At 47.5% G+C, this 14,268-nt stretch overlaps 1 protein-coding gene across 3 annotated transcripts in view; it reads right to left on the bottom strand.

The window, feature by feature from the left end:
- Slc7a1 (solute carrier family 7 member 1) overlaps nt 1–14,268 on the bottom strand; it is a 75,881-nt gene that overhangs the window by 21,858 nt on the left and 39,755 nt on the right. For 2 of the 3 annotated variants that reach the window (XM_076923901.1, XM_076923900.1), the window contains exons 2-3: nt 13,859–13,945; nt 1,689–2,072 (exon numbers count right to left, since the gene is read on the bottom strand). In XM_076923901.1, the coding sequence (XP_076780016.1) occupies nt 1,689–2,058 (370 nt within the window). In that variant the 5' untranslated portion in view covers nt 2,059–2,072; nt 13,859–13,945. The other variant, XM_076923902.1, reaches the window with a different exon arrangement.

The raw sequence follows: 14,268 nt of genomic DNA, 5'->3' as shown, positions 1-14,268 counted from the left end.
GGACCCAGAAGTCCCTGAAGGCAGCTCACAGAACCATGTCCATGTTTCCTTGGGGGAGTGGGCTTAGATTTCATGGGTGGTTGTGTCTAATGCCAGTGTTCAGTGAAGTCTGTGAAAGAAGACTGGGTGGGATGGAGGACCAGAGTGAACAAAGGTTTTAAAACAGGCAGGAATCCTGCCTCTGAAGTGGTTTCAGGGGGGAAAAAAGTGTAGCTCTAACCTACAATTACACAAAGTAATTCTTTAGGAAGACAACAGACATGATCCCAACAGAGCAGGAGGACATGCAGTAATCCTGTATTTATAAACCTATATCTGCAATGATAGTCAATAGCAATATTACTATGGAGAAGCCGCCATGATATTTTGGGTTATAAAAAGATTAAAAATCTATATACTCAGGGATTGTGAGTATGGCTTAGTGGAAGGACATATATGCAAAGCCCTGGGCTCAACCCCCTGCATCTCTACCCAACCTTGTTAATGACAGGGCATCCCTAACTGTTCAGACAATGTCTTGCATCTCCAGTAAAATGGCTAGCCCAAAATTCGGTAAATACTATTTCTGTTAGTTATAAGGTTGGGTGTTTCTCCTCCCTTTGTGCTTCCCTGTGTTTCCCAAAGTGTCGTCTATTGTGTGACATGTTTATTATAATAAAAGGTGTGTGATGGTTTGAATATGTTTAGCCCAGGGAGTGGCACTATTAGAAGGTGTGGCATTGTTGGAGTAGGTGTGTCACTGTGGATGTGGCCTTAAGACCCTCGTCCTAGCATCCTGGAAGTCAGGATTCTGCTAGCAGTCTTCAGATGAAGATGTAGAACTCTCAGCTCCTCCTGCACCATGCCTGCCTGGATGCTGCCATGTTCCTGCCTTGATGATAATGGACTGACCCTCTTAACCTGTAAACCAGCCCCAGTTAAATGCTGTCCTTATAAGAGTTGCCTTGGCCATGGGGTCTGTTTACAGCAGTAAACCCTAAGACAAGGTAGGAACGCATTAACAGAAATGAAAACCACTCCATAAAATTAGAATATCCTAACAGCCATGTATCCATTGAGTTAATAAGAATGGTCACAGTTGGCCTGGCTTGGTCCTTCTCACAGATGCCACGCTGGCTTTTTCTCAATTTCACCCAAGTTAGAGTCATCTGGGAGGAGGGAACCTTAACAAAGGCGGGTAGGCAGCTCTGTGGGGGCATTTCCTTGATTAATGGTTGATGTGGGAGGACTGAGCTGACTATGGGTGCCAGCCATCCCAGCATTGGTAGTCCTGGGCTGCACAAGAAAGCAGGCTCAGTAAGCCATGAGAGAAAGCCAGTAAGAAATGTTCTGTCATGTTCCCTGTTTCAGTCTCTGCCTCCAGGTTCTTGCCCTGGCTTCCCTCCCTGGTGGAGTGAACCTGTAAGCTGAAATAAACCCTCTCCTCCACAAGTTGCTTTTAGTCTTGGTGCTTATCACGGCAATAGAAAGCAAACTAGAACAGATGCAAAATGAGAAAAGTCAGGACGGAGACTCCCAAGGGCACCTTAATCCCTGTTAAAAGTGAGAGGCAAGAGTGGTCAAGCTGCAATGGGCCCTGAAGATAGACTAACTAAATCAGTCTTTGGGGAGAAGAGAGCAAAGTGTCTCTAACAAATGGGTCAGAGGACAAAGACTACAGGCTGGAGAGGACTAGAGAAAGGACTTACCAATGATGTAGGAGAGAATCAGGTTCCAGCCAGTGATGAAGGCCCAGAGCTCCCCCACGGTCACATAGCTGTAGAGGTAGGCTGAGCCCGTCTTCGGGACACGGGCACCAAACTCGCCGTAGCACAGGCCGGCCAGCACCGAGGCAAGAGCGGCAATCAGGAAGGAGATGACGATGGCAGGGCCAGCATTTTCACGGGCCACAGCACCGGCTAGGACGTAGACACCAGCGCCCAAGGTGCTGCCCACCCCAAGCGCTACCAGGTCATAGGTGTTGAGGCAACGGGACAGCCGGCTTTCCTCCCGGCTGCAGTCCACCACCTTCCGGCGCAGCATCTGCTGGCCCAGGCTGAGCAGGTTTTTGCAGCCCATTGTGCTGAACAAATCTGTCAGAAAAGAGAAGAGAGGGTTCCGTTCAGTTACTGTCACATGTTTCTCCCACAAACCTCATTTTGGAACACAGGGATGAGGCCCTTTATAAAAATCATCTACTGCTAAAGTATTTTCAGTTTACAATTCCACAGAAACCATCAGATTCTGTGGTTCCCCAGTCTTGGGGCTCTCCAGGACAGAAATGCATAGTTGCCCTGCCAGGGTCTCTGGCTTCCACATCCATGTTAGTTCTCGGCTCTAAACCGCTTATGGGTATAGCTGATTGCTAGCTACCTGGGAACACAGTGAGTGACACTGTTCCTAACCTCAGCTGTGACTTGGCAGGATAAACAAGATGTAATTTAAAGCACACCATATTATAATGAAATGCAAACCAAACTGTATCATGATTATTAAAACACATAAGCCTATGAGCCGGCTCGGCAGTTCTCAACCCGTGGGTCACGACCCCTTTGCAGATCACATGTCAAACATCCTGCATATCAGATATTTACATTATGACTTAGAACGGTAGCAAAACTGCAGCTGGGAAGTAGCAATGAAATAATTTCATGGTTGGGGGTCACTGCAACACGAGGAACTGTATTAAAGGGTCACAGCATTAGGAAGGTTGAGAACCACCCTACCTACCACTCTAGACCACGAGATCCATCCCTAGAATAAATAAATACATATAAGAGAAGAAACCAGGCACAGGATTTATGAGGGGTCTCTGAACTATCTTCACCATTTTTTCAAAATATAAAGCTGTTCTCAGATGAAGAGTTCAGGTCAACAACATCCAGGGCAGGCAGGCAGAGGCCACCAGCATGACTATGGGCTACTGCGGGTTTGTTTGTTTGTTTGTTTGTTTGTTTTACGCACTCAGTGTTCAGCCGTATCATCCATTAGGATTGGTCAACCTAACTCAAACCAACAAGGAAGTCACTGATAAACGAAGTAGTCCCGGTCTGGAAAGCAGTCACATACCTGGAAAAAGTCTACCTATCTAAAACACTGTATCATCTGCCTGTCTCTGTCCCCACCCCTCCCTGGGGGCCTTCCTTCACTGCAGGCTCTGGGTCACTAAGGAACTGTGGACCTTTCTTCCTGTGTTTTATCTGCCGGCCCTATAGAAAACAGTATTATCAAGATTTGAAAAAAATGTTCAATGAGACCTGGGAATCCCCGTTATTCCACACAGATGAGGGCTAGGAACTCATAGCCATGGTCAAACAGTGTCGCAAAGCTCTGCTCTTCTCCTCATCTGGATCCTGACAGCCCTGCAGGTGGGAAGGAAGTGTCACCCCCTGACACCTAGCTGGGGGGGGGGGGTAGAGGGGAATCTCAAGGAAATGAGAAACACAGACCTGTCACTAAGAGGGGAAGTCCCAGAACTCTGGAGTTTGAAGATCCGAGGAAGACGGTGTAACGTCTTTCCAGTATCTTACACTGTACAAGGGAGGGACTATTTTTGGAAGTACCCAAGTCAGGCACAGATGTTGGACTGTTTGTGCAAAACAGGCAGTGCACCTGGGAACCAGAGAGCTTCCTGCACATTAGGACAAAGTTCTGGGTGGCCAGGAGAAGCAGGAAGTGCACAGGCCTACTCCTGCTGGATACATGGACCAAAACAACTAGTAAACAGGTACTTTAAGATGTTTTGACAGGGAAAGTTTAGCTTTGATAAACCAGCACAGAGGGCTGTGCTACAGAAAGTTCTTTTTATAAAAAGAAGTTGCAGGTCTGAGAATGGGATGCAGAACCTGAGTGCTTGCCTAGTACACAGGTCGATCAGTCCAGCCCAGCATGCTTTAAAGAGTACAGTAACTTCTCTATCTACACGCTCACACTCTTGAGAGCCACACCCAAGGAATAGATTTCTGAACCTCTGTAAGACAGAAAGTGAACTCAGAGACCACAGGCTAGGACAATATGGCTCTCTTAGTCATGCCTGGGTGCAGAATATGTAGGCACAGACATACCTGTGTCACCACCAACACAGACAGGACGCCAATGAATAATACCCACTCCAAGAACCAACTCACAGATATTGAAGGGGCTTCAACGTCCCCTTCAGACTGAAGATCATGAAGTACTGGTTTGCAGACATCACATGAAGAGGTTAAGACAGTGTAGCCACGGGGCTGAAGCTCACAGTCCCCCAAACACAGGCACAAAAAGAGGCTCTCTCTCATTGGCGAAGCCCTGGGTGACAGGGAAGTGAAAGGAGGCACAGCTGGGACCAAGGGTGCTGGAATAAAACTGCTGCCAGGTGCTGAGAGCTCCCGTTGGGGTCACATGTCTCAGTTGGTGTCCATTTCCACTTCGTGGGGTGAGAAGGAATGTGTGACATTAATTCACTACACCCAGGGTTTATTTTAAGAAAAATGCCCCTTACATCACTGCAGAGGTATTTTAAAGAGGGCCACCTCTTCCACTCAGACCAGGACTCCAAATGGGATTCTCACCCAGCAGCTGTACAAAAGATGAGGCTTCCCTGTACCGACGAATCTACCCATCCCAGAAGGAAATGGAGGCCAACTTCCTGAGACGGAAGCCACCAGGTGTGGAAAACAGGATCTGGGGACTAGGTTCTGTGTTTCCTGAGGGGAAGGATGATTACATACACAGTCCCCATTGATCTGTATTGATAAGGTATTGATAAGACTCTTCAAAGCAGAGAGTCACAGCTCCGTGGTAACATCCATACTCACTGATTTTTTTATAGACTGCTTGCCTTTCAATAGCGATCTGTTCCTTTCTCACAGAAATTCTAATTCCAAATTGTATCACAGGCTATCATCATACAAAAACAGCAGTCAAATAGAAGGCTCCGGGGTTAAGACTGCGCACTGCTTGTGCAGAGGACCCAAGTTCAATTCCCATTATTCACGTTAAGCTGCTCACAAATCCCTATAACTCCACACGTGGGAGACTTGAAACCTCTGGTCTCCATGGGCAGTGTGTGTGTGTGTGTGTGTGTGTGTGTGTGTGTGTTATACACAATTAAAAGCAATAATAATATATCTTTAAATAATAGAAATGGCGACTGGGTGGTGGTGGCGCATGCCTTTAATCCCAGCACTTGGGAGGCAGAGGCAGGCGGATTTCTGAGTTCGAGGCCAGCCTGGTCTACAGAGTGAGTTTCAGGACAGCCAGGACTACACAGAGAAACCCTGTCTCGAAAAACCAAAAAGAAAGAAAGAAATGGCCAGGTGTGGTGGCACATGCCTTTAATCCCAGCACTTTGAGAGGCAGAGGCAGGAGGATCTTTTGTGAGTTTAAGACCAGCCTGAGTGAGTTCCAGGACAGCCAGGGCTACCCTGTCTCAAAACAAACAAACAAACAAACAAACCTTGGGGGGGGGTACATGGAGCTTTCTTAAGGAAGGGCAGTGTGCCCACAGTGCAGGGCCCGGCCAGCAGAGGTCCCAAAAAGAACATTCTAGGATACTTGCTGTTGTGGAGCAGGAGACTTGAAGACATTAATGGGGGGGGGGGGGAAGAGCTGGGGGGTGGGGAGTGATTTCAAAGCAGGAGCCACTTCTGCTTCCCCTGCAGATGTTAGACAGCCAGGTGTAAGAACTTAAATTAAGAGAGAATCAAATCAGGGTAGAGACGGGACCAGTATACAACTGAGGGTGGAGGCAGTTAGCGTAGGTGAAGCCATGGAGTTCTGCAAGGAGCACCAGGCCAGAACGGAACAAGGTCCAGTCAGCAGTGATCAAGGTGACACAGTGGGTAGCAAAGAAAGAAGGTAGAAGAGTCACCACGGCCATGGCCAAGGCAACCAAAGAACTGACCTAGTGGATCCACTTCCGGTCTCAATGGACGTGTTCCCAAGGAAACGAAGCATAAGGGATCAAGGACCTGGACACACCACTCATCTGGGGAGAAGCCTCAGCAATGTAATATGTAACTCAGAACCTCCATTCACAAAAACCCAGTCCATAGCATACAGAAAGCACTTGGTGTCCAATACAAGAAGCTGTCTCAAATACTGAATGAAATGTCACTTCATTCTGGATGTCACTAAGTAAAAGAGACAGAAGAAAGAGTCCCCCTCCCCCCATCTAATAAGAACTATGAATAATTTATAATAATATTAGACAAAATAATTTAGCCATTAAAAATAACCACACAGGGGCTAGAGAGATGGCTCAGCAGATACGAGCACTGGCTGCTTTTCCAGGACTAGGGTTCGGTTCTCAGCACCCATATGACACTTCAAAACCATCTGCAACTCCAGCTCCAGAGGATCTGATAACATCCTCTGGCTGCCATGAGCACACATGCATACACATACTCAGGAATATACATTCATTCAAATAAATAATAAATCTTTCAAAAATACATAATGACTCCAAGAACTACCACCAGGGTAAGAGGTCTCAAGACAGGAGAGTTGGGTCCACAGGGTGGCTGAACTGTGCCTTACGAGTCACAGTTTTCCTGAAGAACCAAGGACATGCCATGTCACCCACAACACAGGCTCAGAGATGCTCATCCAGACCCTTTACTTCATGATGGAACCTTGGCTCTAAGACACAGTGCCCTCTCTAACACCCACAGAATGTCCAGCATGGATCTCTCAAGCCTATCACAGGAAGGCCCAGGGCCAGTGTGACAGTCAAACTGTAGAACCCACCAGGTGTCCAGGTCTTGGTGACTTTAACCTCAACCCCCTTTTACACAATCAGAAAGCCCACGACCCTCATTATCTTCCTTCTGATCCAACAGGGGCCAAAGGCAGAACTCCCAGAGACAGAAGATCTATCCTGAGACAAAAAAACGCAGCATATGGGAGAGCTACAGGAAGGAAGCTTCAGAGGTGAGGGCCTGGCATGACTAGGGACAACTTCCAAACCCATAGGGGATCCACAAGTGGCAAAATACCCAGGAGAAACAACTGGAAATGAAAGTTTTCTTTGGGCTCAGAGGTTCATGGTCGGCTGGCTTCAGCTGCCTGGAGGCCCGAGACAGACTCTCAGTCTTTTGCTCATGTGCCAGAGAAAAAGGGTTCATCTTATGGCCAGTGAGATAAAAGGCAGGGCCTAGGCAAAGATATAGCCAAGAGCATGCCCCCTAGTCTCATGCTTCCCCCAAGTAGACCCTACTGCCAGCCAAGAAGGCCACTGAATTACGATACATTATTAGTTAACTGATCCATTGAATAAGTAGAGGCTTTGTGATTAGTGATGAGACCTACCAGCTAGGGATAAACCTTCAACACCTGGTCCTTTGAAGACACTTCACACCCACAAGCCGTAATCCAAAGTCCCGATGGGAGATGGAGGGGAGAAGGCACCAACAGAGCTTCAGTCCTCAGCTATCCAGGAAGCAGTTTAGAACGGTGAGTTTATCATGGTTCCAACATGACTGAGCAGTGTCTAGACCCTACATTATACCTTGCAGAGGCTCAAACAAATAAACCTGGGATGAATGTCGGCTGTAATAGACTCACGGAAGCACTAAGCCTGCCCGTGAAGATCCAATGCTCTCTTCTGGCCACACAGGCACTGGCACACGTGTGTGGACGTGCGCTACCTTGTCCCCCCCAGTGCAGGTCTTGTGAGACCCCAGTGGGATACAGCTTTGGGAGACAGGATCAAAGCCAACTGGGGATAATCACTTACTGATCCTTCTCCTCCACCTCACCCCCTTCGTTTCCTTTTAAATCTTAATTACAAAGCAAGCCACCAAGTCCGCACTGCGGTTTGAACCTGCTTTGCCATAGACTCCACGGATTTCGTCTACGTCATCATACACACACGCTTTTTTCAAAGTTGCTTACCCGAATCAAAGACTACCCATCCTGGGTGTGGAAAAGTATCAACCAGGACAAGGAATCCTCTCAGGGGACACCAAGACACCTTTCAAAGATATGTACAAGAACAGGGTACAGGAGGCTCCCAAGTTTTCCAGGGACAGTTCCAATGGAGCAGGGTTAACTGGGGTCCGGACCCAAGGAGAAGAACTGTCCATAAAATAGGCTTCATTCCTGTTCCCCTGAGATGGAAGGCTGGTGCTTTACTTCCCTGGGCCTTGAGGTATCCTGAAAGGTGACCAGCACTCTTCTTTGGCTCCTTCTAGAAACATCTTCTTTGATAGAGGACCAGAACCAAGAATAAGGCAGAGGATTCCACGCAAAAGCTAACTTCACCTCCAGTTGGCCAGTCAGCTGACACAACCCCAGTTCATTCATCTGCCCAGTCAACAGAGCCCTTAATGAACCTGGGCTGGTCACCAACATCCGCCCGAGCCAGGGACCGCACCTTACCTTCCAGACTTCTAGAAATGTCTCAGCCCTCCACTTGGTGACCACAACACACAATTCCTATGAACTCCAATGATTTGAAAGTAGACAAAGAAAAGAAGCTATGGAAATGAGTGGCAGACAAGGGAACTGGGGCAGGAAATAAAACCAACTCGGTGAGCTGGGTCTGCTAGGCAAAAGAGGAGACAGACGCCAGAGCCAGGCCAGGCCCGCACAGTGTCTCCTTAATCATCCCCAAAGCTGGGAAAGTTGCAACTGTCTGAGCTCTTATAAGGAGAGAAGGGTGGAGTTTTGATGGTGGATTGCTCAACTCACATAACTCAAAAGAAACAGGGCCAGGATCTGAACTCAAGTCACCTAGTATCAAAAGCTGCATTCTCTGCCTACTGGGTTAAACTGAGGCAACTTTGGATTGGTTTTCTGTTTGTTTATCTGTTTGTTTGTTTTGATATTACTATTTGGATTTGTGTGTGTGTGTGCTGAAGATCAAACCCACAGCCTCAAGCAGGATAGTCACACCTCCAGCCACCTAACTGTCCTGTAACAGAGTCAGGCCATGTACCCTGACTGACCTGGACCTCTCGCTCCACCAGCCTAAGAATCCCAAGCAGCCAAGGCAATCATGTGCAGGTTTGCTCTCATTCCTGGCTTGCTGGACAACACTGTCCAAACATGCCTCCTGCTGCTGGACAACTCTTGACTTTGTCATTCCATCTGACATCTACAAGTACTAGACGAACACATTTAATGACAACTGCTTTCTGAATGCAAAACTTAATTGTGTGTGTGCACAACTCCCCCGCCCCCCACCCTGCTGCTGGCTTTGAAGTGTAGGAAACTGGAGGGTAGAGGTAAAAGTGGACCATTTCAGTTGCATGAACTGCCCAGGGCTGTGGGAGGAATGTTCTAGAAATCATACAGACAGCAGGGGCTTGGGAAATGTATGTTGAGGGAACTCTAGACAAGTCAGAGAGATTAAATATGATGATGGAAATATTATATCTGTAAAAGTACCAAAAAAACCAGTATACAAAGAATTTTCAGGGCAGGGTGATAGAGACCGCTGCTTTCTCTCTTAGAGGATTAGAGGGCTCTTTTATTTCCTGAATTTTTACTGTCTTCCCACCTATATTGATCAAGCACACAATGCCTTTGAGTGAGAGGGAGAAAAATATCTCTAATGAAATCAACAAACAGGACAGGGGCATAGAGAAGATAAGAGGCTCCCTCGAAAGGTCAGCCTATCTCCTGTCTACATAGGAAATGGTGGTAATTAGGTCCATGGGATTTTGTTATGCTTTTTTCTGTCTCTGCGCAGGTCTGGAAATTTCCAAAATTAGAGGCAAAAAGAAACAAATTCCCCTAGAACTGACCCGGAAATGTTTGCGCACCCTACACCAGGCCCCAAGGCACACCCCAGGGCCTGGACAAGCTTCAAATGTTATTAGCCACTGTGATGGGCTGAGTGAAATAGTTTTTTTAATAGAATCAAGTTGAACAACATGGAATTATTAGTACAGAACCATTTTATTGGCTTTATAAAAATATGACCAAGAGTTAAAAAAAAAAAAAAAAGAACGGTTCCCTCCAGCTGTGGTTTCGGGTATTTCTCTCTGAGGCCCCACTCTAGACAGTGCTGGAAAAGCCAACATGAATTCTAAAGATTAACTGTGGGAGAAAAGAATAATTCACAGGGCGTTCAGAAGCCCAGGTGCTGTGCTAGAGAGGTGGAGAGAAGGGGAGGGGGTTTCCAAACACTCATTTTTCCATGCATGTACTATGAGGGACGTGGTGAAGTGTGCTTTCCAGCAGGTACTGGAGAGAAACAGCACACACCTGCAGCTGCGGTTGGCACACAGGACAACAGACACCTGAAACCATGCTGCTGGTCAGAGGTCAAAGAGAAGCAGGAGGGCAGAACCACATCTTGAGGGGTCTTGCCTGGCCAAGAAAGTCTCCAGTTTTGGCATTTTCTTATACAGTAATTTAATCTGATTGTCGGAAGTACCTTTGCGTCAACAAATGTCAGAACCGGTTGTATTTACCTGCAGTCCATTCTGTCTTCTCAAAGAGCCCTCAGGCACACAGAACCCACACCCCTGGTTGCCATGGGTATTATCTAGGCAGAAGAGGTCATGTACAAGTAATCCCTATACAGGAAATGCCACATTTTGTGGTCTGTCTTCCTGGCCTATTCCAAGTCACAATTCTCTGGTGGCCAAAATCTCAGATGCTCAATCCAGAAGGAAAGTGTTTATAATCTGAAACACTCATTCAGACCAAACCTGCCCCCACCCCACCCCCACCCCCACTCCCCATCTATAAAAAAACAAGTAGCCATATTTGTCCCTGCACCAAGGTTTCCTCCTGTGTAATGTGCATATAAATAGGTAGACACCCAGGGAGGCAGGAACGGAAGAGCCTTGAATAGAGAGCAGAAAGAAAATGTCCAGTTACACAAAGGTCTTCAGAGATGGGAATGTTTATCAGAGCGATCAAAGACGCAACCGGCCCAGAGGACAGGTGGAGGTGGGGAAAGCCACCCAGAATGCTGGAGTAATTCTAAAGGAATGACGCTAACTGCCCCGTGGGAGAGCGCCGTGGCCACAAGCGGAGAATTTTATCACAGGTCAGTGGCTGAGTCGACTGCTTGCTTTAACAGTTCTAATGTGATAGTGTAGCCACGCATCACCCAGGATCTGAACTTGACCCACTGCCTCAAATGCTTTAGACCCAAATAGCTGAACCTGCTTCCTTCCTTCTGACAGTCTGTTCTACATCTGAGAAGAAGGTCATAGGTCCCGTGCGGTGCTGGGGATGGATAGAATGTGCTCCCTGCTGAGCCACACTCCCAGCCTTTTAAAGAACGCCCAGAAGCTGAATCCAGACATTTCAACTTGTGTCTTAAGCAAGACCCACTATAGTTCCTCTCCCCCAGCCCCCACTGTCACCTGACAGACTATTTCAAGGTCCCTTTGCTCGCTACAGCAAAGAGTAAGTCCTTCAGGAGTCCAGAACACACTTTTCTATACAACCAAACAAGATAATTCAGTTCCAAAGAGTAACTGAAGCCACCCCAGCACAGGCAGAGGTTTTTCCACCACACCCACTTGGATGGCTTGAAGCATCCTTGGAACCCAGAGAATAAGCAAGGTGATGGGGTGGGGGGTCACTCCCACGGGGAGTCAACCATCCAAGGTTGTATCTTGTTTGTAGCCCCTCGACAACAAGCCTCAGATCTCGAGGCTGAGTTGCCTCATCCTTCCTGGCCAGCAGCTCCGCCCAGTCCTACACCACGAGAAAACGGGTCACAATACATTACAAATATATATGTGACACTGGCAAAAATCAAATAAAAACAGAAATCTAAAAAGCAAAACAAAACACTACCTATAGTAACATCAAAAATATGTCCCTGGCCAAGTATTATGGCAAAAACTTTAATCCCAACACTTGAGAGGCAGAGTTGAGTCGATCTCTTTCAGTCTGGGGCCAGCCTGCTCTACACACAGATGGAGCTGAAGACCATCCAGGACTATTTAATAAGGCCCTGTCTCCCAAAAAGGTCTCCACGATGGGCCATCATCATTGTAGGACTTCAGAACCCACAAAAGATGAGCCACTCACCGACCCAGCCTCGTAGTGCTCGTGGGGAGAACACAGCAAGTTACCGTTCAGATCCAACCACCTGCACAGCAAATACTTATTGAGTACCTGCTGTATACCACAAACCCTCCCCTGCAGGTAGAGAAGAATCAGTATTAGCTTACGGGCCATTCTGCTAGGCTCCTCCCAGGGACCCAGCAAGGCTTATGTCTCACCCTCAGCCACCACGTCTGAGGGGTACAACAATCAGACTATATGAAGTCCACCATCCTCAGTGCAGAAGACTGGATATGATGAAGTTAGAGGCATACACACGGCTGGCCAAGACAGGAAGGCCTCCTGGCGACTTGCCACAGACAGTATCACCGCGCCTGTATCTCTTTTCCCGAGAAAGGATGGTGGTAAGCTGGCCTGTTAGTTCTAGCTGTGAAATCCCAGTGGAGCTGTGGCTCAGGACCTGGGCTTGGGGACTAAACAACGATGTCCCTATACTTTGGCACAGCCTTTTCCAAGCCCAAAGCACTGAAGCTGGATTCAAGCTCCTCTGGCTGTCAACACCCTCCTGTTAGGTAATGAGGAGGCCGTCCTCCACTGGCCTGTTAGGGACGCAGAAACACTGACTGGTGCTTGAAGATCAAGCTCACGGAATGAGCGCTTCTCATTTGACTACATAGGTACCTGAATGAGCCCAGGGTTGCCCAGGCTCAGGCCCAGGCAGAACACCCTCCCCATCTCCTCATCTAATTGCACTAGGCTCTGGGAAGGAACGTCTGGCAATTCTGCACCTCTGTCCCTGTCCCCTGACATTATTAAATTGGAGGCCACAACATGGATTTCATCACCAGGTACTGCTTGTAGCCTGACTCTCCCTGCAGAGCCCCTTCTTCCTTCTTAATCCTCGCTGAAAGGCCGCTTGCATAGTTGCTCACATGTGACATAGGTCCCAGGCTGTGTCTCCCACAAAGGCCTCTGATTAGGGACTCATGTGGTCTACTGAACCCGATTATGTCAGCATTCTTAATATAGCAAAGACAGAATGAAGGCTGTGAACAGCCGTAAATGACTGTAAGAATGTGTGAGGTTCACTGTACACACACACACACACACACACACACACACACACACCCTCCTCATCCCCTGTGTGCCCACTATCCATACTGAAAGCTTTACCCTTCAACATTTTCTGATGATAACACACCAAGAATAACAATGAACTTTCCACAGCCAGTGACCCTTTGTAACTTCATAGACACAGCTAGAGCAGTGATTTCTCCACAAGTATTTATATTTTACTTTATCAACTAATGTGTTTATTTTATAAATTTTTTTTTGGGGGGGGGGGACAGGATCTCAGTATGTAGCCCAGGCTGTCCTGGAATTCACTATGTAGACCAGGCTAGACTCAATACATAGACCAGGCTGGCCTTGCTATATAGACCAGGCTAGCCCCACTACATAGACCAGACTGGCCCCACTACATAAACTGCCTGCCTCTGTCTCCCAAGTGCACCACCACACTCAGCTAAAGCATTAGATTTTTAAAGTATATTCTCAGTGACACCTTTTCCTATGCAGAACCCCAACATAAAAATCATATATATATATATATATATATATATATATATTTTTTTTTTTTAAGACAGTCTCACTGGCCAGCCTTGACCTCTCCCCTCCCACACCCCCCATCTCACGTTCTGTTCAGAACTATCAAGTCTAAAAAGGAACAAATGTTGAAGATTTTAAAAAGAGGGCAAGGTTTGGCTTTAGATAGAGTGCTTGCTTACCCAGCACAGGCCAGGCCCAAGGTCCCACGTCCACAGACAGCACGGAGGGCTAAGGTTCTCAGGTTGAAATGAATGATACACTCTAGTGCAAGAATGTATCTGTTCTGGGGTTTCAACGGGGCATACAGTACCTGCAGTAAGATTCGTGGACCTTCTCACTGAGGATTGGCACCTGGGAGCCAACACAGCCCAGCAGAGTCTCCAGCAGCTTCACACTCCTGCAAGGCAGAGAAGAAAGGGTTTGTCACACAGCTGTGTTTGCACACCAGAGCCTCAAACCGGGGCTGACAGGGAAAGGAATGATTTCACTTAGACCTGCTACAGCAAGCAGGATGCCATCGCTGATGGAGTCTACAGGTGGGCACTGACGAGGCAAACTACAGGGTGGCATGAAGGTTTGGGAGTCACTCTCCTTTCTCTGCCAGGGCAGCCTGTGCATGTGACCGCTGGGCCATCTCTCCGGCCTCATGATTTTTTTTTAAATGGCATATTGCGATATGCTAACACTATCTGCATATAAACAGGACCGTACTGAGTCAAC

Source organism: Arvicanthis niloticus, chromosome 24, assembly GCF_011762505.2.
Source record: "Arvicanthis niloticus isolate mArvNil1 chromosome 24, mArvNil1.pat.X, whole genome shotgun sequence".
NCBI lineage: Eukaryota > Metazoa > Chordata > Mammalia > Rodentia > Muridae > Arvicanthis > Arvicanthis niloticus.
The sequence above is the reverse complement of the archived record's forward strand: the minus strand, read 5'-3'. Positions and strand labels throughout refer to the sequence as shown.